Source organism: Bos javanicus, chromosome 17 (genome assembly GCF_032452875.1).
Source record: "Bos javanicus breed banteng chromosome 17, ARS-OSU_banteng_1.0, whole genome shotgun sequence".
NCBI lineage: Eukaryota > Metazoa > Chordata > Mammalia > Artiodactyla > Bovidae > Bos > Bos javanicus.
This window is the reverse complement of record NC_083884.1, coordinates 72,397,381-72,418,659: the sequence shown is the minus strand read 5'-3', so window position 1 is coordinate 72,418,659 and position 21,279 is coordinate 72,397,381. Positions and strand designations below refer to the sequence as shown.

General features: G+C 64.2%; 2 protein-coding genes across 2 annotated transcripts in view; one reads left to right on the top strand and one right to left on the bottom strand.

The window, feature by feature from the left end:
* Positions 1-21,279, top strand: part of PI4KA (phosphatidylinositol 4-kinase alpha) — a 59,153-nt gene that overhangs the window by 21,885 nt on the left and 15,989 nt on the right. Inside the window, exons 11-30 of the mRNA XM_061385598.1 lie at positions 232-423; positions 758-858; positions 1,388-1,517; positions 2,389-2,521; positions 3,284-3,379; positions 3,710-3,893; positions 4,268-4,371; positions 5,077-5,245; positions 5,657-5,707; positions 16,380-16,488; positions 16,773-16,909; positions 17,057-17,190; positions 17,504-17,586; positions 19,014-19,084; positions 19,161-19,285; positions 19,878-19,959; positions 20,095-20,178; positions 20,264-20,353; positions 20,654-20,773; positions 20,950-21,042. Of these exons, the coding sequence (XP_061241582.1) occupies positions 232-423; positions 758-858; positions 1,388-1,517; positions 2,389-2,521; positions 3,284-3,379; positions 3,710-3,893; positions 4,268-4,371; positions 5,077-5,245; positions 5,657-5,707; positions 16,380-16,488; positions 16,773-16,909; positions 17,057-17,190; positions 17,504-17,586; positions 19,014-19,084; positions 19,161-19,285; positions 19,878-19,959; positions 20,095-20,178; positions 20,264-20,353; positions 20,654-20,773; positions 20,950-21,042 (2,288 nt within the window). The remainder of the gene's footprint in view (positions 1-231; positions 424-757; positions 859-1,387; positions 1,518-2,388; positions 2,522-3,283; positions 3,380-3,709; positions 3,894-4,267; positions 4,372-5,076; positions 5,246-5,656; positions 5,708-16,379; positions 16,489-16,772; positions 16,910-17,056; positions 17,191-17,503; positions 17,587-19,013; positions 19,085-19,160; positions 19,286-19,877; positions 19,960-20,094; positions 20,179-20,263; positions 20,354-20,653; positions 20,774-20,949; positions 21,043-21,279) is intronic.
* Positions 7,984-14,824, bottom strand: SERPIND1 (serpin family D member 1). Its single transcript, XM_061385599.1, has 5 exons — positions 14,338-14,824; positions 11,226-12,115; positions 10,137-10,410; positions 8,848-8,992; positions 7,984-8,528 (listed from the first exon to the last, which is right to left on the bottom strand). The coding sequence occupies exons 1-5, from the start codon at positions 14,535-14,537 to the stop codon at positions 8,337-8,339; spliced, it is 1,701 nt and encodes a 566-aa protein (XP_061241583.1). The 5' UTR covers positions 14,538-14,824; the 3' UTR covers positions 7,984-8,336.

The window sequence follows — 21,279 nt, the reverse complement described above, 5'->3', positions numbered from 1 at the left end:
GTGTCCCGTGTGTTCAGCATCGCCTATGTTGACTGCTTGGGACCCAGCATGGCGCTCTCCTCTGGGAGCGACTGTTTCCTGAGTGTCGGGTGGCCCGCGTGAAAGGCGGGCGCGCGTGCCCGTCCAGGTTCGCTCATTGGGCCTCCCTAGAAGCAGGGGGCCCGCAGCAGCGCTCTTAACCAGGTGACTGTCTGAGGGGCGGGCCTGACTGTGTGCACCCTCCGCCCGCAGACCTGCCCACCTCCTTTGTGAAGGAGGTGCACGACTTCGTGCTGGAGCAGTTCAACAGCAGCCAGGGGGAGCTCCAGAAGATCCTGCACGATGCCGACCGGGCCCACAGCGAGCTGAGCCCCCTCAAGCTGCGCTGCCAGGCCAGTGCCGCCTGCGTGGACCTCATGGTCTGGGCAGTGAAGGACGAGCAGGGTGGGTTCCCCCACCGCTGCCTCCCTTCCACGAGGATGGAGGGGGCGTGGCCTGAGTCAGGGGGTGGGGTCTAACCCCTGGAGGGTGGGGCCTGAGTTGGGCGGGGCCTGGCCCAGGAGGTGTGGCCGGGCCTGAGTCAGGGGGCAGAGTGGGCACGTGGGATGAAGTGGCCCCGGAGGCAGGACAGGAGCAGGGAGCCGCCCAGACCCTGAGGTGGAGCCGCCCAGAGTCCTGGGTTCGGGTTCTGTCACGGCCTGGGTGCGGCCCTTGGTGAAGGCTCCTGTGGCCGGTGGCATCTGCTGAGGGTCCACACTCGCCTGTGTCATAAACTCAGGTGCAGAGAATCTGTGCGTCAAGCTATCTGAGAAGCTGCAGTCCAAGACGTCCAGCAAGGTCATCATCGCGCACCTGCCGCTGCTCATCTGCTGTCTGCAGGTCCGTCGCTGGCCCCGGGGAGGGGTGGACTCCCGTCTGCAAGACCTCACAGTGTGCAGACCGAGGCCAGCACAGCAGCCGGGTCTGAGCTTCTGTGTCTGGGAACTTGAGCTCGAGCCTGCCACGGACAGGGTCACTGCTGGAAGGCCGCTGCTAACGGCTAGCAGGCTTTGTGTGAGCAGGGTCCAGGCGCAGCCAGGTCCCACGTTGCAGAGGCTTCCCAGCTTGTGCTGGGCATTTCCAAGGCGGCAGACGTGAACCTACCCTGTCGAGGCTCTGACCCATCCCAGTCCCCATGATTCCCATCTGCCTGTGTAGAAGTAACGTTCCCAGTGAGCCCCATCTCCCCTAAGTAGCTTTTGGAGGTGAAGGACAGGTTACCAGTGAATCTCACCTTTGGGTGGAGTCCCCACCACCCTGTCCTGTCATTATGCCTGGTGGCACGTGGACGTGGGACGACTCCGGTCATGTGGTGTCTGAGGTGGTGAGCGCCTCCCCTGTGGCCCCTGACAGTCCCTGTGCGTTGCAGGGCCTGGGCCGCCTGTGCGAGCGGTTCCCGGTGGTGGTGCACTCGGTGACACCCTCCCTGCGGGACTTCCTGGTGGTCCCATCCCCCGTGCTGGTGAAGCTGTACAAGTGCCACAGCCAGTACCACACAGGTAAGGGCCCCACCTGCGTGGGGGGAGGTGCCCAGCTTCTCTGCAGGGTCCTCCCTACCGGAAATCTCCCTCCAGGCCCCGCCCTCCCAGGCATCTCCCCCCAGGCCCCTCTCTCCAGGCCTGTCCCTCCCAGACATCTCTCTCCAGGCCCCTCCCTCCTGGGCTCCTCCCACCAGGCCCCGCCCTCCCAGGCATCTCCCTCCAGGCCCCGCCCTCCAGGGCTCCTCCCCCCCGGCCCCTCCCTCCCAGGCATCTCTGTCTAGGCCCCTCCCTCCCAGACATCTCCCCCAAGGCCCCGCCCTCCCAGACATCCCCCTTCAGGCCCTGCCCACCCCCAGGCCCCGCCCTCCTATGCATGTCCCTCCAGGCCCCGCCCTCCAAGGCCCCTCCCTTCAGACCATCTCTCTCTGGCACCTGCTCTCCAGGCAACCTGCAGAGTGAGTGCCCTGAGAATGTGGGCCCAGACCACATCTGACCTGCAGTGAGTGAGGTTAATTAAGTGCCGCTCGGTGGGCGTGTCCTCTCCCTTCAGTCAGAGACTGAGGGCCTTGCTCTCACCCTCACCACCTTCCCGGCTTCTTGCCTGTGATCCCTGGCCGCGAGAGGGCACATGGCCCTGCCTCATTCCTTACTTAAGATGTGACTGTTGTACATATTCATCACCTTGTAACTTATAGTGTCCATCGTTGTAAACATTCCCATCATCCTTTCTGTTGTCTGACACTGGGTTCTGAAATGCTAGGAGAAATCTTTTAGAGTGATTACTTTTATGATTAAAAGCAATCCACATATAGTTTCAGCTTTGAGTTTCAGACAAAAGCATGAAACGTGACGGGCTCAACCAGACACACATTTGAATTTTCAATTTCAGTTGCCGGCAATGACATAAAAATCAGCGTAACCAATGAGCATGCCGAGTCGACCCTAAATGTGGCATCAGGGAAGAAGAGCCAGCCGTCCATGTATGAGCAGCTTCGGGACATTGCCATCGACAATGTCTGCAGGTGGGCGGCGGAGAGCCTGGCCACTCTGTCAGACTCACCTCAGACCCCATGGCCCGGGACCCAGACGTGGGGAGCAAGAGATGCCTGAAGGCCCCACGCTCCTGGGGCTGCGAGAGTTCCTTCTAGAACAGCATTTCTCCATGCAGTTCAAAGCCCGACATGTAGCTGTAACATTCTCTGAACCACCTGCTTACTGTGACTTTTGTTAAGAAACAGGGAGGTCTGTTTGTTCACCTTTATTTGTTTATTATTTGTTTTTGGCTGTGCTGGTTCTTTGTTGCTGCACTCTCTCTGGTGGCAGCGAGCAGGCTGCTCTGTCTTTGGGGTGCACGGGCTCCTCACTGCGGTGGCTTCTCTTCCTGCGGAACACGGCTTCAGTAGCTGGGGTTCATGGGCTTACTTGCCCCACGGCCTGTGGGATCTTCCCGGACCAGGGATCGAACCTGCAGCCCCTGCATTGGCTGGCAGGCCAGTGGACCCAGGAAGTCCTCAGGGAGTTTGATTGGAGTTGGGATGAGTATGGCATTTTGAAGGAAGCAATTTGGGGCAAAACAGTGAAGTTATCATCTCCGACTGAGACGTTTATCAGTGGTGTGACATTAAGCTGTTGTTTGAATTCATTGTGTCTCGGTGTTCATTCAGATTTCTGGGGGAAGTGCATCCAGGGCTGTTCTTTAAACCCTACAAACCCGAGACAGAAAATCTAAACCCAAACCAGACGCAAGCACTCACCTGATTCTTGTGCTGCCTCACCCTGCTCAGGTGCCTGAAGGCGGGCCTGACCGTGGACCCAGTGATCGTGGAGGCCTTCCTGGCCAGCCTCTCCAACCGGCTGTACATCTCCCAGGAGAGCGATAAGTACGCCCCGTCCCTGGAGCACGCGGACCCCGAGGCTCGGGCTGGCTGTTGCTCACGCGCCTCTGCTTCTTTCTAGTCCAGCACGGAATCGGGTGCTGGGTCTGTCCCACTGTGTCCGCTGAGGTCCACCTTGGAGTGTCCCCCCGGACGCTGTTTGGGCTAGACAGCCCTGTCTTCCTGCCTGGTGCTGGCGTTGGCAGGGCCCAGGCAATCACTGTCAGATGTGCGCTTCCTCTGAGAGGCTGACGACCCTGGGCTCCAGGCCCCCGGCTCCATCTCCCACCCTGTGTTGGAGCTCCGTTCCCAGGTCACGTGTCCTTCCTTCTGTAGGGATGCACACCTGATTCCTGACCACACCATCCGAGCCTTGGGACACATCGCGGTGGCCCTGAGGGACACCCCAAAGGTCATGGAGCCCATTCTGCAGATCCTGCAGCAGAAATTCTGCCAGCCCCCCTCCCCGCTTGACGTGCTCATCATCGACCAGCTGGGCTGCCTGGTCATCACCGGAAACGTAAGGGAGCCACAGGCCCACGTGGGAAGCTCCGCTGACTCGCAGGAGCATGAGAGTGCAGACTAGACTCGCTCTCCCAGGGTCACGTGCTCCCAACTTCCTGAACACCGGGTGCCAAGGCTTTTCCCAAGTAAGGGAGCTCAGAGTAGTGGTTCCTAGATGGCCAGGTAAAGCGGCTTGAACTGAGTTCTTGCTGACGTGACTAGACTGGAGTGGAAGTGGAAGCTGTGTGCGTGGAGGTTTGCGTAAAGCTGCAGGGGGCGGCCTGGCGCAGTTGCAGGCCCCACGGCCCTGGCCCATGGCGTGTTCCCTCTGGGTGTCCGTGGAGGGCGCTCCTGGCAAGATGTGGTCACAGGTCCCTCCTCCTTTTCCAGCAATATATTTACCAGGAGGTATGGAACCTCTTTCAGCAGATCAGCGTGAAGGCCAGCTCGGTCGTGTACTCGGCCACCAAGGACTACAAGGACCACGGCTACAGGTGAGCTTCCTGCCTCCCTGTCGCCGTCCGTCCTGGGAAAGCGGGCCGCCCGGGCCTTGTCCCGTGAATCAGTGCTGCTTCTCACAAAAGCACCGTGTGCTAGAGATCCATGCGTCCCGGGGGGGATGGCCTGCCCCTCGCTGCCGTCAGCAAGCACCTCCTTGCTCACACCCAGCCTGCCCGATGCCCGGTGGGCATGGCACCCTGCCTGGCCTGCCCGTGGTCAGCCTGCCCATTGGGCAGCGGCGCCGCAGTCTGGCCAGCCCGAGCCTGCACGTCAGGGAGCTCTCACGCCCCTCTGTGGTCAGGGCGGCGCACCGGCGAGGGCTCCCATGCCATCCTTGGGGTCCTGAGTGCGGGCACTGCAGCCTCGGATGCAACGCCCGAGGACAGACACTCCTGCTGTGTTTACAGGACCTCCTTCGGCTTGGCCAGGCCCAGGCAGGGCACAGGGAGGGGCGGAGGTCCTCCTCGCTCCTCCTGCCCCCCCGGGGGAGCGGGCAGCTGGGTGGCCGTGACCTCAGCTCGCTCACCAGCCGTGTGTGTGCGTGGCGCCGCGTGTGTCCTCACGACAGCCCTTGGCTCTGGGGCTGCTCGTCCGCGGGCTCGCTGCCACCTCCTCGGGAGCCTGGCCCCTGGACCCCAGGGCTGGCCTGGCTGCGCTCGCTCACCTCCTGCCATCCGTCTGTCCCTTGGCTCCCACAGGCACTGCTCGCTGGCGGTGATCAACGCCCTGGCCAACATCGCGGCCAACATCCAGGATGAGCACCTCGTGGACGAGCTGCTCATGAACCTGCTGGAGCTGTTTGTGCAGCTGGGGCTGGAGGGCAAGCGGGCCAGTGAGCGGGCCAGCGAGAAGGGGCCCGCCCTCAAGGTTGGCACCGCCAGGCCCTGTGGGAGTGGGGGCTGGTGGGGGCCACCCTCCGGGCTGAGTGGGACGGAGAGGTGGTGGGAACAAAGCGGGTGGCAGGTGGCCGCACGCCCTCTGGGGGGCGGCGTCTGAGGCGGGCACCTTGCAGGGGGACCAGGCGCTCTCCAGGCGTCGCGCCTGTGACGGTGTGAGGTCTTTGTGCGGAGCCGCCACGGTGGACACGTCCCGCCCTGTGTGGCTTTGAGTGTGTCCTCTTGATTGTCGGGTTAAGCGTCTTCACCTGTCTCCCTGTACGTCTTTCATCATTTCGTTTTGAAGGAGTTTCATTTCTCACGATGCGTGTGGGGCCCTTCTATCTTTCTGTTTAATGAAACAAGTGGTGCTGGTCAGTGACCTGGCTCTGTCCCCCAACAGGCCTCCAGCAGTGCGGGGAACCTGGGCGTGCTCATCCCTGTGATCGCAGTGGTGAGTACCTGCCCGTCCGTGTCTCCAGCTTGGCTGCGGTGCTTCCGCAGGGGCTGCCTCGGGTGTGTGGCCATGTGGCCAGGCTCGCTTCCTCCGTGCCCCCTGACCAGCTGAGCAGACCGGACGGCGTGTCCCCGGGTGTGGGTTCTGACCGGGCCCTCCCTGTGTCCTGCCCTCCCTGGTGCCCTGCCGCGGCCAGGCCCGCGCCGCCCCCATGCCCCGCCCGCCTGCTCCCCTCTGGTGGGCCTGGGCCCTCAGGGTCCCTGGGCCAGGGGTGCAGCCCTCGGGGCCCTGCCCGGGAGTGAGAGCCTGTCCCTGCTGTGTGCTGCTGTGCCGAGGGCTCATGTCTGCTTGTCCTGTCTTGGGTTGCCCTACTTCTTCCCAAGTGGCCCTTATACCAGGCAGTTCCCAGCCAGCATTACAGCTGCCAGTCCTGAGCCAGGCCCACGTCCGGCTCTGTTTACACAGGTGATTCCTGAGCGCCCCCTCAGCACGCCCTGGGGTGGAGCCCCTGCTTCCGCCTCCAGCTCCCTCGTCGCTCGAATCTCGAGCATGAACGCATGTGTCCCCACAGCGGGGGCTCCGCAGGGGCTGACCCCCAGCTGCAGGGCAACCCTGGAAGTGGAGGCCAGGTGGGTGGGTGGAGAGTCCATCCGTGTCTCAGGAAAGGGGTCTCGGGGCCTGCTCTGGGGGCATTCGTCATCTGAGTCTGGGGGCTGCTGGGGCTGCGGTGTTTGCTGGCTGAGGTGGACAGGAGCCCACAGCCAACTAGCGTATATGTAGTTCTCAGCTCTGTTGGTGAGGCGTCACGGGCTGTGTAGAGGGAGCATGCTGCCTCTGGCCCAGGTTCGATCCCCAGGTCAGGAGAAGCCCCTGGAGGAGGGCATGGCAACCCACTCCGGTCTTCTTGCCTGGAGAATCCTATGGACAGAGGAGCCTGGCGGGCTGCAGTCCATGGGGTCGCAGAGAGTTGGACAGGACTGAAGTGACTCAGCACACGTGTGCAGCTGTGATTTAGCACACAGGTTTTAGGGTCACCGGGGCAGGGGTTGGAGTCCTGGCCCCACATGTGGGGTCCTAGTGGTTGTCCCAGCCCCCTAATGCACACTCTGTCAGCAGAGCTGCTCCGAAAGGCGGGGTGACCGTCCGGGGGCTGGTGGTCAGGGCGGGCAGACTTGTTAGCAGTGACAGGCCAGTGCTCGCTCACCTGAAGCCATCTGTGTCACTGCTGTGACCGTCACATGAACGGACTGGGCTCTGTGGAGTCAGCAAGTTAATGGTTATGCTGGGGGTGGGGGGACAAATATTGGTTCTGTTGCTTAACACAGAGCCTGGAGAGCGTGGTTCCGGCCTCTGCTCCCGGGTCAACCCGGACGTGCAGGGAGACACTGACTTCCTTCGATGTTTGTTTGCTCTGACATTCTATACTCTTTCTGTGGCACACTGTCCTGAGTTACTCTGTCGAGGGCACGAGCCAGTGGGTCTGGGCGGGAAGCGGGGGTTCCTTCCCTAAGGCAGCCATTCCCTCCTGGGTGACCTTGGAGCCTGGGGTCAGGGAGCCGGTTCCCCGGCCTCCGAGGCTCCTTCCTGCCTGAGGGTCGTGGGCTGTGTCCTGCGACTCTGTGAACGCTCCTCAGAATGTCCCAGGTTCCATAGCTGGAACCTGCAGCTGGAGCGCGGCCACGTGACAGGCCATGGAAAATGTGCTCCCAGGCTGCTCGGCTGGCGGCCCCTTGCAGCTCCGGGGCCTTGGACAGGTTACTTATTCTCCCGGTGTCGTAACACGAGGTTGTGGACTAACACTCTCAGCTCGTGGGCCCCTTTGAAAACTGTGCCTGTTCTCGTGGGAGTGGCATCTGTCCACAGGAGAGTCTGTACTTCACCTCAGGCGGAGGAGGGCAGGGGCCCAGCGAGGCCCCCGTTAGGACCCCCAGGCTGGGTGGTTGGCCCAGGACTGACCTGAACGCCTTCAAGCCGTGACCCACTTTATTCTCACCGCAGTCCTGCGAGGCGGGGCTGCCACCCCCATTTCACAGACGGGGAGCCTGAAGCACAGAGCTCACCTCAGAGCGCCGGTGTGGGAGTGGGTCTAAGGCCACGCTGGGCATGCGGCCCCCGGTCCTATCTGCACCGCCGTTTCCGCCCCAAGGGCGTGCCCTGCCCTGGGTCCCTGCGGGGCCCTCAGGTCGCTCTCAGCCTCCAGCGCTCTGGGGCATCGGGCAGTGTGAGCTCGGCTTCTCTCAGTTACTCATCTTATGAAAGGAGACTACGCCCGGTAAAAGCGGCACGTTTATTAACCCCACGCTGTGCTCTGAGCGGCCGTGCCTTGCTCAAGGAGGGGCTGGCTGTCGGCACCTTGGGCTCCCTCGTGCTCCACAGTGGGGGCAGCTTTGGGTGGCAGAGGGGCGCTGCTGGCCTGGGGTGACTGTGAGGAGGGGCCGGGTGTCTGCGCCAGCGCCTTCAGCGACAGCCGTCCTGCCAGTCTGGTGGCGCACGCGTTGCCTCCTCGCCCACGTCTCCTGAAAGGGGGCCGGGCCATGTGGTCCCGGCGCCAGCAGCTCTTGGTGGTTGTCAGAAGGGAAACGGAATTGCGGATGCCCCGAAGCACTCGAGACGCCCAGCCCCGCCACTAAGGCCTGGTGGGGTTGGCGACCCGGCCCAGGAAGAGCAGGCAGCTGGTGCGGTGCTCGTAGATGAGGAACAGGAAGGGCCGGTCGACGCTGAAGCGGACCTGGGTGGACAGCGGCATGAACCCCACGGCGGTCACGGCTGCGGCCTGTGTGCCCTCCTCGTTCACCGTGATGGTGCCCTGGTGTTTGAACTGCGTCGGGCACAAGGGCGCATCAGGGGCAGTAGTCACACTCGGGGCAGGGCGCAGAGCTGTGTGTCCTCCCGGGAAGGGGCGGGGTGGTGAGGGAGGCCCAGGCTCAGTGGGTCGGGACAGCTCTCGGGACTCAGTGCCCACCCGTCAGCTAAGCTGGGGTCGTGTTGTGTAAGGGGGTGAACGGTGTCACCTCTGTGGTGCGCACCGCGGCCACGTGGGAGTCCGCGGGGCGCCCGTGGGGCAGGCCCAGGGTCCACAGGCGGGGCAGGGGCTCGGGGGGCCCTCCCCAGACGGGACGGGCGAGGGCGGGTGTTACCAGGTCAATGACGATCCTCTGGCCCGTGATCCCCGTGGTGTTGCTGTGCTTGTCGAAGAGCGCCGTGACCCCCAGGGCCCGCAGGGCGCCCACCAGGTCGTAGTCCTTCTCCAGCTTGAACTTCGGCAGGAGCACTTCCCGCGTCCTGGTCGGGAAGAGAGTGCGTTTTTACCCACAGCGCGTCTCAGAGGAGCCCCGTTCCCTGAGACGTCACAGCCACGCAAGCCTGCGGCCTGTGTGCTGCACGTCCAGCCCTGCCCGGCGAGGATGGGGAGACCACCCCTCTAACCCCATTCCTCAGAAGCGCTTGCTGCCGTGCGCCGGGGCCCTCGGCCCTGTGAGTCCCTGTCCTGATGGCAGAGCTCTTCCTGGCTCGGGGCCCAGAGGCACCTGACGACGTGTGCCAGTGGGCGCCTGTCACTTCAACGTGTAAGGGGCTGAGGTGCAGCTCAGCGCGCTCGAGGGACAGCACCTGCCTTTCCACCTGGCCTGCCGCCCTCCGTGCTCCACGGCATGCGCGCGGCATGCACCCGCTGCCCCCTTGGGGCTGGGACCCCGCGTGCGACGCCACAGCGCACAGCAGTCTGTTAGCGTCCGAGGGACAAGGCCGTGTCCTCTGCCGGGCCATCCCAGAGGAGTGGGGACAAGACCTGGGGCCTGAACGGGGCCTGCTGGAGGCAGCGACAGGCTCCTCTGGCTGGGGCAGGAGCAGGGCCGTGGGCGGGCCAGGCGGCCGGCCTGCGTCGTGCAGGTGGGGCCCACAGGTTTGAGGGGCTACGGGGATGCTGACTGGCGGTTGGTGCCAGATGGACCGAGCAGGGGACAGCAGAGTGGTCCGGCCCAATCACCAGCTCAGGGCAGAGGTGGCGGGCAGTCAGACTAGGAAGGAAGCCCAGTAGGGACGGTCCTTAAAGCAAACATAAGGGGCGTGACGCGGCCTGGCTCCTGGGCAGGCCTGCCTTTCCCCCAGTTCCGGTTCCGTCTGTGTGCTCTGGTCCTGCAGGGAGGCCCGGACCAGGGTCACGTCTTCACACGGGCCCAGGAAGACGGAGAGGTGACGGATGCGTCCCTCCCGCCCTGACCAGCCACAGAGCCTGTCCTGACAGGGACCCTGGGGGTGGGGCGGGCGTGTGGCAGAGCTGCGCCGCTCCTGTCCCGCGCCTTTTCTCGCCGCTGCGCTCTGATCGCCTCTGGCCGAGAAGAGCTCTGGGCTGAGTTCACAGCAGCCTGGGGGACCGCACCCCTTCCCCTAAGGCGCCCGTGGCCCGGCGCCCCCGCCCCCGTGGCACCTGTTGGTCATGCTCCTCTGCCACCGCTCCACCGCCTGGGGTGTCAGCTGGCTCTCCAGGGTCTTCATCCCGGACAGCTTGTGTGGGACCACCACCAGCATGCTGATGCCCCCCACGTACTCCAGCCGCAGCACGTCGCAGTCCAGCTCCTGGTCGCTGGCCGCCAGGAACGCGCCCTTGGTCTGCATCATGGGGACCTTGACCACCTCCCGCTCGTTCAGCCGGAAGTTGTGGTTGTGCGTCATTTCCACCGGGAATTTGTTCACCCAGGACCCTGTGAGGTCAGCGGAGCAGGGCCTCTGTGACAGCGTCATCGCTCAGACGGGCTGCGAGGCCCACCCCGTGGTCTGACCCGCACGTCTGGTTTGGGCCAGACCCGGGTGGCACCGACGCTGCTGGTGCGGGGACCACACCTGAGAACCGCTGCTCAGAGGCTGACCTGGCCGCAGGCGCACACGGCTGCACCGCAACCCTGCTGCTCCTGGCTGCCTGCCGGCTCCCTGGGCGGTGGGGGGCGCTGAGGTCTCCTGGCTGGGGTGCCCACAGGGCATTGCAAGCAGGGCCTAGGCTTTACAGACCCGCGCGGCCTTATCTCTGGGGTCCCAGGAGCCTGTGTGCACGGGTGTGGGGTTTGGGGGTAAATCGCTGCTGGCCCAGAGCAGTAGCTCTAGATACAGGCTTGATTTCCCCGCCCCGGCTGTCTGGGAAGGAGGGGGGTGTGAACGTGAGCTCCTTAAGCCCAGCCTGTCTCCAGCCTTTGGTCCATCCCGAAAGAGAATAAAAAAGCTGAGGTCCAGGTGGGCCTGCTGCAGAGAAAGGCGCGAACTCAGGTGTAACATGGGCTGGAGGGGACGCTGAGCAACGCTGCTCCTTAGAGCAGCAGTGCAGTTCTGCGTCCATGAGACGGAGACGCTGACAGCAGTGGCCCGTCACGGCTGCAGCGAGGCGTAAAGCACAGGCTTCCTCGCTGGGACCTTCCCCGGCCCTGCGAGCCACTCTAAGCCTGGCTCTGCAGGGGGAGTGAGGGTGGAGGCTGCAGGCCCCGCCGCCCTGCCCGTGTGTCTGCCCCGGGGCCGTGCCGCCTCCTACCTTTGAAGTAGAGGCAGTTGAGGAGCAGCATCTGCGTCGCGGGGTCCACGTCCTGCAGCGCGTCTCGTATGAGGCCCTTGGTGAGCCGGGCCACGTGCCGGTTGGTGTGGGCGAGGAAGGCGGGGTCGGAGAAGTCGGCCGCCCGGACCTCGGCGAAGTAGTACTCTCGGACCTGGGCCTGGAAGTCGTCCCGGACCGGGAGCTGCTTCTGCACGTAGAGGTCGCTGACGGAGCGCAGCGTGTACCCGAAGTTCCTGCGGAAGAGGCGGTGGGTCAGCTTCCGGAACAGGTTGTGGACGGTGCCCAGCTCGTAGGCGGCGCTGGCGTTGACGAACTCAGCAAAGCGCAGGGCCGTGTGCACCTCCTGGTGGGTGTCGCCCGCCAGGCCCAGGGAGAGCATGGCCATGGCCGCCGACACGCCCACGGGCGCCAGGAGGACGTTGTCGGCCGCGCCGCCCCGCGCCGCCAGCGCCCGGTACAGGTCGAAGGCGAACTGCGCGTTGACGAGGTTGAGCCGCTGCACGCGGCTCTTGCCGGGGAAGAGCGGGAGCACGCTGCCGGCGCCCGCCCCGGGGCGCGTGGGGGGGGCCGCGTCCACGACGTCGCTGTAGTTGTCGTCCTCCCCGAAGATCTTCTCCAGGTCCAGGTAGTCCTCCTCCTCCTCCCCGTCCGCGGCCCACTCGCCGGTGACGGTGTTCTCCTCGTGGAAGGCGGCGGGCGGCAGGGGCCCGCTCGCGTTGCTGCCCTTCAGCCGCCCCCACCGGGGCTCCATGGACTCAGGCTCGCCCCCGCCATCATCACGCTGCCCCCACGGGCCGAGGGTCCTGCACGCAGATGCCAGAAGGAGGGCCAGCAGGAGCGGGCGCAGCGGGCACCACATCCTGGAGGAGCTGGAGCGGGGGGAGAGCAGACATGTGAGGACGGCCTAGGGACCCCCCACACACACCAGTGGGGCCCCGGGCGCCCATCCCCAGACGCTTTAGGATCTGGTGACAGACAGACACGCCTGACGTTCTGTGGGGTCTTGTGAGCGCCACTCAGAACCCCTGGTGGAAAGTGGGCAAAACCGTGGGGCCTGGAGACCCAGGGAGTTTCCTTTTCACTCGGGTACTGAATTTTGGGTCAGTTTTCCGAGTGACACCCAGGGCCCTGGAGGCACAGCAGTGTCTCCCAGTCGGTCAGGGGCCCACGTGCAGTGAGGAGGGCTCGCGAGGACGCTGCTGGCAGGGGCCTGGGGGGCCACCTCCTGTCCTGGGAGTCCGTGGGGGTCTAATCTGCATGACCTGAGCCGTGTCTGCAGTGTAGGGGTCACCCGGGCTGCTCACAGCCCGGGGGGTGAGGTGTGCGCGTTCTCCCATCTGCCAGTCACTGCCCACTGCTGTGGGAGGGAGGGCCCCATCTCCACCAAGAGCACTCTTGGGTTAGCGCTCTGGGTTAGGGTGTCGGGGGGTGCTGTTAGAAGCTACCGCCAGAGGCCTGAGGGGCTTCCTCCTCGTGAGCGGGGCGCCCCAGGGGGCGTCTGCCTGCCGCCCCTCCCCTGCGCATCTGCCTTCTTGCACCCAGCGTCCCTTCAGTTCCCCAGGGGCCGCGTCTTGTTCAGTGTGCGTGTGTGCGGCCGTCTCCTGCTGGGCCTCTGGGGACCAGGACCTGTTTCCCACCCAGGCAGGGAGAGCGCTGCGGGCTCCCGTGAGGTGAAGCTGGGCTGATTGGGCCTCAGGATGGGCTCAGTGCACGATGCCCCCTGGAGCTCAGTGAGTCCTGCCCGAGCCTCTGCCCGTGCGTGGGGCCAGGCCAGGAGCTTTGCCCTGGGTGTCAGCATGCGGGTCCCGCCTGCGCTGGGCTGGAGGCTCTACCGGACCCAGGGTCATGGCGCCTCCGCAGTGTCTAGGGCTCAGCCCTCAGCCCCTTGAGTGTGGTCAGCCACACGCCTGGAGCACCACGGTTTGGAGAGGGACATGCGCGTGGCTCCTGACTTTGACCCCTCTGTTGTCTTTCCCGGCCCCTCCCCTCCCGCCAGCCTGTCGCAGACGCTGCCCCTACATCGCCTGCGCTCAGGACACAGGTCTAAGGTGCGCGGTGCCAGCAGGATCGGGCCAGGGTTCTGGGCAGAACTGAATGTGGATACTGATGGCAGGACACTTAAAAAGGGAGGGGGAGAAAGGAAGCTGTTTGCCGAAGGTCTCCTGTTGAGGCTGTGCTTGAAAGTATTCTTCTCAAGTTAAAAAAAAAAAAGGCTTAGACAGCCCCAGCTTGAGTAATCAAGGGTTCAGGAGGAGGAAGTGAGAGCCGACAGGGAGGCGGAGGCAAAGACGTCCGTGTCTGCCCGTGTTCAGGCAGCACACGTGGGAGCGTTTCGTGTCCTGTTGTGTGTTCCATGCTGACAAGCCTGTCACGTTCATTACGCTCTCGTCAGAGGGAGCAGGGTGTATCTTCTGAGACCTCACTTTCTGTGGATTAAAGCTAGGGACCTGGAAGGTACATTTCCCTGTAGTCTTGGCATTCAGCATTGCAGGAGTTAAGATGCCTCAGAATTATCGCTCGGTTGTATTTAAGTCCAGGGTACTATGTTTGAAGAGAAGCAGTGCTTTCTCAAGGTAAATCATGCAAAAGCCTGCTTTTCTGGGCATGTTCTGTGGCACCGCCTCAGCTGGTTACACGGAGCAGGGCCCGGACTTGGTGATCCTTGCCCCTCCTGGCTGCTGTCTCCCGGGCCAGGACGAGCGCGGCTGACGGAGCCGAGGACGCTCTTAAAGTGGACGGGACTTCACTCAGCACAGAACACCCCCAGGCCCTGTCCCCAGGCTCGCCACCCCAGGGCCCCTGTCCCCAGGCTCACCAGGTCTGTCTGCACATGTGTGCACACATGTGACACACACACAGACACGTTTTTCTGAACCAGTTGCGACGCCCCGGAACCAGGATGCCCACCCCCAGCCCCGGGCCCAGTTCAGGTCCTTAAGCTCGCTCAGACCCTCCTAATGGGCGGGTAAAATGGACAGAAGGCCTTCCCCTTCTGAAAAGAGTGGTAGGGACTGTTGGAAGGTGTCGCCAGAAAGAGAAAGAAGCCTGTCACCCCCCTCTCACCCCGCAGAAGGGTTGGAGACCTACTCACCTCTGTGCCGCTGGTGCGAAGTGGCTCTGCAGGGGTGGAATCGGCCAAGGTCGGCCGCGCTCTTCTGTGACCTTTGGTGCTGGGCTGCAGTCGCGGTCTTCCAAAGTACACAGGTCGCAGATGGAACACCGCCCCCCAGCCTCGTCAGCACAAAGCCCCGCTGTGTGCCTGGTCACCGCCCAGCAGCCGCGACTCCACATGTGCAGGCCCGTCTATCTCCATGTGGACGAGCCGTCAGGACTCTGCGGCCAGGGCTGAGTTGTGTCATGGGGGTGGCTCGGATGCTACCCTGGACATGACAGCCGTGGGTAGCCCTCCACCACCATGCATGCCGACCTCAGTTCTCGGCTGGGGGCGCCACGAGGAGACCCTGGCCCAGGCCTGCGTGCCGTGCCTGGTCCCTGCAGGACACCCAGCCCCACTCCCGTGTCACGGGGAAGCAGGGCCACGCCGAGGCTCCGGGGCCTGGTCGCCGCTGTGTCTAGTTGGTGGGGTTCTGTTTGTTTGGGTCGTGCTGCACAGCATGCAGGATCTCCAGAGGTTCTCAGGGCGTTCGCAGGAGCCGTTGGCCCTGGTCGCCTCTGTGTTTAGTTTGTGGGGTTCCGTTTGTTTGGGTTGTGCTGCACAGCATGCAGGATCTCTGTCCCCGGACAGGGGTTGAACTCTGGCCCTGGCAGTGCGAGTCCAGTAGTAACCATGGACCGCTAGGAAGCCCCGGGGTATCTCGTTTATGATGCGTGTTTTGAACTCACTTTCCAAGAAGTGTCGTATTGATTATCATCCTACCCACAGTGGGTGAAGGGGCCCATCTTGCCATCCCCCCACAGCAGTGGGCATCACCCTGTTCCTGGCCACCACCTGGCACGTACTTGGTGCTTAGAGATCGTAGTACACATTTGGACCGAGGAGCCCCGCTTGCAGTGGTGGTTAGCACTGTGTGAGGGCTGGACCTCTGCCAGAGGCTCTGGAGGATCCACACGTCCGCCAGGAGCTGTGGGCGCTTGTCACCATTCTCCATACCTGAGCCCCCCACACACCCATGCACACACACACACATGCACACACATGCACGCACACATGCAGGCACACACATGCACGCACACAGACGCGCACGTGCACACAGACATGCACATACGCACATGCATGCACGCACACATGCACACGCACACGCAAGCACGCACATGCACGCACACATGCACACGCATGCAGACACGCACGTACACAGACGTGCACTACACACAGACATGCATGTACGCACGCGCATGCACACACACGCACGTACACAGACATGCACACAGACGTGCACGCACACGCATGCACGCACGCGTGCAGGCGGACACTGTCAGGTTGGGGGTGCAGGGAGTCCAGTCTCAAGCAGCTCACTTGTTACCTGCTTCACGCGCTGGGCTCTGCCCATGGTCCCCGCGCCTCCCTGCCCCCCACCCCCCGCTCCCCCGCCTCGGGCCTGGTGCTCCTGCAGCCTGGTGGCTGCATGCTGCTGCTGCTGCTAAGTCGCTTCAGTCGTGTCCGACTCTGTGCCACCCCATAGACAGCAGCCCACCAGGCTCCCCCGTCCCTGGGATCCTCCAGGCAAGAACACTGGAGTGGGTTGCCATTTCCTTCTCCAATGCACGAAAGTGAAAAGCGAAACTGAAGTCGCTCAGTCGCGTCCGACTCTTAGCAACCCCATGGACTGCAGCCCACCAGGCTTCTCCATTGGGATTTTCCGGGCAAGAGTACTGGAGTGGGGTGCCATTGCCTTCTCCTGCCCACCTGTAAACACCTGGCCGAGGTCCTGGGGCAGCTGCCGCCTGCTTCCTGGTAGTGAAGCAGAGCTGGTCCCTCCCAGCGCGAAGCCCACCTGCACTCGAGGGCGCGGGAGGGTTTTCAGGGAGCCTGCTGGGGGCCGCTAGTCCGGCCTTCCCTCCCAGGCCAGGTGACCGCTCCTCTGAGAGGAGGCCTGGAGGGCGGGTCATGGGCTCGCGTCCGTAGGGCTCAGTTCCGTGTGCAGACAGCCCCCTTCTCTGCCTCTGCTCCACCAGCTCACCCGGCGGCTGCCACCCATCAAGGAGCCGAAGCCGAGGCTGCAGAAGCTCTTCCGGGACTTCTGGCTGTACTCAGTGCTGATGGGGTTCGCCGTGGAGGGCTCAGGTAGGGGCCCCCCCGGGGGCAGTGCAGAGCGAGGCCCAGGGTCCTGACAGGGCGTGTGCGCACGTGCAGGACGGCCAGTGTGGCTGCTGCCTCCACCGTGAGGACGTGGTTTAGGGTTCTGGGAACACCATGTGCCTTCGGGACCCTGCCCCACTTAGGAAACGGACTTGTTTCTGTCCCCATCCTGGGGACAGGCACGGGGCCCATGGCTAGAGTGCTCTCAGCAGGGCCCCAGTGGGGCGCCTCCCGAGCCAGGTGGCACGTCAGCCCTCCCTGTCTCGCAGGACTCTGGCCCGAGGAGTGGTACGAGGGGGTCTGTGAGATCGCCACCAAGTCCCCGCTGCTCACCTTTCCCAGCAAAGAGCCTCTGCGGTCCGTCCTCCAGTACAACTCGGCCATGAAGAACGACACGGTTACGCCTGTAAGGATGCCTCCCTGCCAAGCACGGCGCTCCAGGCGGGGTTTGGGGAAGCTCCTGGGGATGAGAGGGCTGGTCCTGCGTGTCCGTGGCTATGGGGCCGGTTTCGGGGTGGGGTCGCCTGCACTCACGCAGCCCCGCCACCTACAGGCCGAGCTGAGTGAGCTGCGCAGCACCATCGTCAACCTTCTGGACCCGGCCCCCGAGGTGTCCGCCCTCATCGGCAAGCTGGACTTCGCCATGTCCACCTACCTGCTGTCCGTCTACCGGCTGGAGCACATGAGGTGCGCGGGTTGGCCCTGTGTGCACTGTCCCGGCTCGGGCTGTGCCGCTCCTCCTGGCTCATCAGCGTCCTTAGAAGTGCCAGCCCGGGCTCCCACTCTCCCGTGTGCACCTCCTTCCTGAGCCCCCGATGCCCCCGGGCTCCAGTGCTGCGGCCGCCTGCGCTTGGGGCCAGGCCGCTGAACTGTCACCAGAGCAGCCGCCAGCCCTGCACATGGCCCTGGGGGCCCTGGGAGGGGGCAGCCACACTCGAGGCCTCGCCCACTGGGCAGCGTTGCGGGCCCGAGCTGCGCGCTCACCCAGGCCACCCTGCAGGGTCCTGCGCTCCAGCGACCCCGCCCGCTTCCAGGTGATGTTCTGCTACTTCGAGGACAAGGCCATCCAGAAGGACAAGTCCGGTAGGTGGCAGCGGGGGCCTCTGACGTGCGCTGGGGTTCAGCGGTGTAAGCGGAGAGTGCTCCCTGTGTACGTGGAGAAGGCAGCTCCGCGGCGCCGCATGCCGCCTCAGAAACACGAGTGTAGCGCCTGCCCGGGCCCCTGGGAGCGGGGCTGTTCTGGGCAGCTCATGGCTGAGGAGCAGTCTTGCTCCTGGACACTGCTGCTGCGAGGACCAAGGCCAGGGTGCAGAACCCAAACGTGGATCCGTTTCTGTTGTTTTGCTTAAAAGAAGGGAAAATACATTAGGACGTGTATCTTGAAGGACTTGGGGAGGTGGTGTGCACGTGTCCCTGTGTGCGTGTGTGTGTGTGTGCAGTGTCTAACTTTATTTCTTCCACTGCTGGTGCTTTAGTCACTAAGTCGTTATGGTTCAGTGACAAGTCACTAAGTTATGACCCCACGGACTGCGGCCTGCCAGGCTCCTCTGTCCATGGGGATTCTCCAGGCAAGAGTACTGGAGTGGGGTGCCATTTTCTTCTCTAGAGGATCTTCTCGACCCAGGGATCAAACCCAGGTCTCCTGCATTGCAGGCAGATTCTTAACCAACTGAGCCCCCAGGGAAGCCCATTTCTTCCACCAAGTGTTTGTAAATTAGCGACTGTAGTTGTTCCTCTCATGTGATCAGGAAAGAGGGAGACCAGGAAAGAGCCACGGGGTCCAGGCAGAGGTCGGGCAGCTGTGTAGGGCCACCCCTGGTGTCAGTGACCAGGTAGGAAGGGTGCCCCGCAGCTGATGGGCAGAGATGTCCCACGAGCAGCGGTTAGAGGGGCTGGTCAGCCAAGAGCAGACAGCTCGCCATGGGGTACCTGCTCCTCCTGCGGCACCCTGCGTGCCGCAGCAGGCCTGCTGCTCCTGAGCAGAACCAGCGGCTCCCACAGGCCTCAGCAGCAGGACCTGCGGGCCACGCCTGGTTTAAGGCCGCGTCCTCCTTTCCTGGGGAGCTTTCGGGACATGAGTCTGTGAGACATGAGGACTCGCAGGCCCCCGGGTGCTGTGCACAGACCGAGGCTCACCGTCCCAGCAGGACCACACTCGAACCTCTCTGTGCCGTCAAAGCGTGCCCGTCACCGAAGCCCTAGTGAAGCGAACCTAACGTAAGGAAAGGGGTGAAACCACGTAGAGATACTGAAATTGAGGCAGCAGAGAGAAGAGACGCACGGCCTAGGCGCTATTTGCCAGTGTTAGTGAGAGAGCAGAGGCAGGCTGCTGCGTCGCTGCGTGGGCCGTGTGCTGACTTGGAGCGCCTGTAAGGGGCTGGGGGAGCATCCCGGTGCAGCCGGGGGCGCGGGCGGCCCCGCTGACGCCCCTGTGTCACAGGGGTGCTTGTAAGGGGCTGGTGGAGCAGCCGGGGGGGCAGGCGGCCCCCGCTGACGCCCCTGTGTCACAGGGATGATGCAGTGTGTGATCGCCGTCGCCGACAAGGTGTTCGACGCCTTCCTGAACATGATGGCGGAGAAAGTAAGCCTCGGGGGGGCGCCTGCGTGCCCGCCAGAATGCACGTGCAGGGCCTGCAGCGTGTGTGCTCCAAACCCAGGCCAAGACCAAGGAGAACGAGGAGGAGCTGGAGCGGCACGCGCAGTTCCTGCTGGTCAGCTTCAACCACGTCCACAAGCGCATCCGCAGGGTCGCCGACAAGTACCTGTCTGGGCTGGTGGACAAGTGAGCTCCACTCCCTGCTGCGCCGCGTGCCGCCCCCCAGCCGTGGTCCCCCCAGGCCCCGGGTGTCCCCCTGGCCCACAGGAGGACCAGGCCCACCCTGAGCCCCCTGCACCCCACGCTGTCCCTGCCGTGCCGGGAGCCTCGTGGGAATGACTGCCGCGGGAGGGTGCTGAGGGCGGCCCGGGCCTGCCCCCACGGCCCCGTGACGGCTTCAGACAGCAAACGGGCCTCCGTGGTCGCCGGAGCAGTTGCCGTCCAGGCGGGGCCGGAGGGCGTGTCTGAGCCGGCCTCCACACCTGTAGCCTGCTCCGTGAGCCCCTGGCTCCCGGCAGCTCCTCCTGTGTACCCCAAGGTGCCACACACACACGGCTGCTAGTTACACTTGGACTTCCTGCGTATGCAGGCAGTGCCCCAGCCCCTGTTGTTCAAGGGTCCTGTCTTGCCCTGTTCGGTGTGGGAGCAGGGGGCTGTGGATGGAAACAGAGAGGGCCCCGTGGGGAGCAGGGCGGCCAGGACAATGGGGTTGGGTGGTCTCAGGAGCACAGCTCCGGGCGGGGGGCTCTGGGCCTTGATCAGGGGGCTCTGGGTGCAGGTTCCCCCACTTGCTCTGGAGCGGGACGGTGCTGAAGACCATGCTGGACATCCTGCAGACCCTGTCCCTGTCGCTGAGCGCTGTGAGTGCCCCGCCCGCCCCGCCGAGCCTGCCTCACGCCCCAAGTGGGGGGCAGGGGTCGCGCGTCACAGATGGGCAGGGGCAGGGAGGGAGGCGCCCGTGGGGATGTGGTGTGAGGCGGGCCCTGTGCTTCCAGGACATCCACAAGGACCAGCCATACTACGACATTCCCGACGTGCCCTACCGCATCACCGTCCCGGACACCTACGAGGCCCGAGAGGTAGGCGGGTGGGGCCGGGCGGGGCCCGGGGCCACAGTCCAGTCCTGGGGCGCTGAGTGCTGCCTGCCCTCACCCCCTCTGCCAGAGCATCGTCAAAGACTTCGCTGCGCGCTGCGGGATGATCCTTCAGGAGGCCATGAAGTGGGCGCCCACGGTCACCAAGTCCCACCTGCAGGTACTTCCGTGAGGTCAGCGGGGAGAGGCCTCGGTGAGCTCCCTGCACCTGTCGGGAGCTTTACCCAGATGGTGTGCTCAAACCACACACGGCTCTGGTGTGACGGGCCAAGGACATGGGGGCACCTGGGGCAGATGTGCCAGTCCGGGCTGGGGCGTGCAGTGGGACTGCGGAGGGGCTCAGGGCAGCTGACCGGGGAGTGTGGCACCGGCGGGGTGGTGCCAGCTTGGAGGCTCGGCTGGAGCCCCCCTGCCACGCAGAGGCGTGCCTCGCCTCCAAGGTGACCGGGTCCCGTGACAGGAGTACCTGAGCAAGCACCAGAACTGGGTATCGGGGCTGTCGCAGCACACCGGGCTGGCCATGGCCACCGAGAGCGTCCTGCACTACGCCGGCTACAACAAGCAGAGCACGAGCCTCGGGGTACGTGTGCGGGTGTTGGGGGCCGGCCCCCGCCTGGGGAGCTCGCGGCAGGCCCCAGGCTCAGGAGCTACAGCCTGTGCTTCTGACGGAGAGTGGCGGCCAGTCCTCTGCGGGATCCGGTCCACGCAGTAGATGGGGTCCTGCTGGACGGCACGGCCACTGAGGTGTGTTTGCAGGCGACACAGCTCACAGAACGGCCAGCCTGTGTCAAGAAGGACTACTCCAACTTCATGGCTTCCCTGAACCTGCGCAACCGCTATGCGGGCGAGGTACCTCCCCTGCCCGCCCGCCCGCCTCCTCCCCGCCTGGGGGTGGCGGGAGGTCCATCTCTGTGGAAGGTCCAGTCTTTGAAAGGGGTGGGAGCTCTTCTCAAGTCTTGTGAAAGAAAAAAACATCTGACTCAAGAAGCCCCCTGCCCTGGGGGTCCATCCAGAACGCTGGGAGCAGCAGGTGCTTCTGGAGAGGAGCTCTGGGGGCAGGGGTGGGCTGCGGGGACAGCCTGGCAC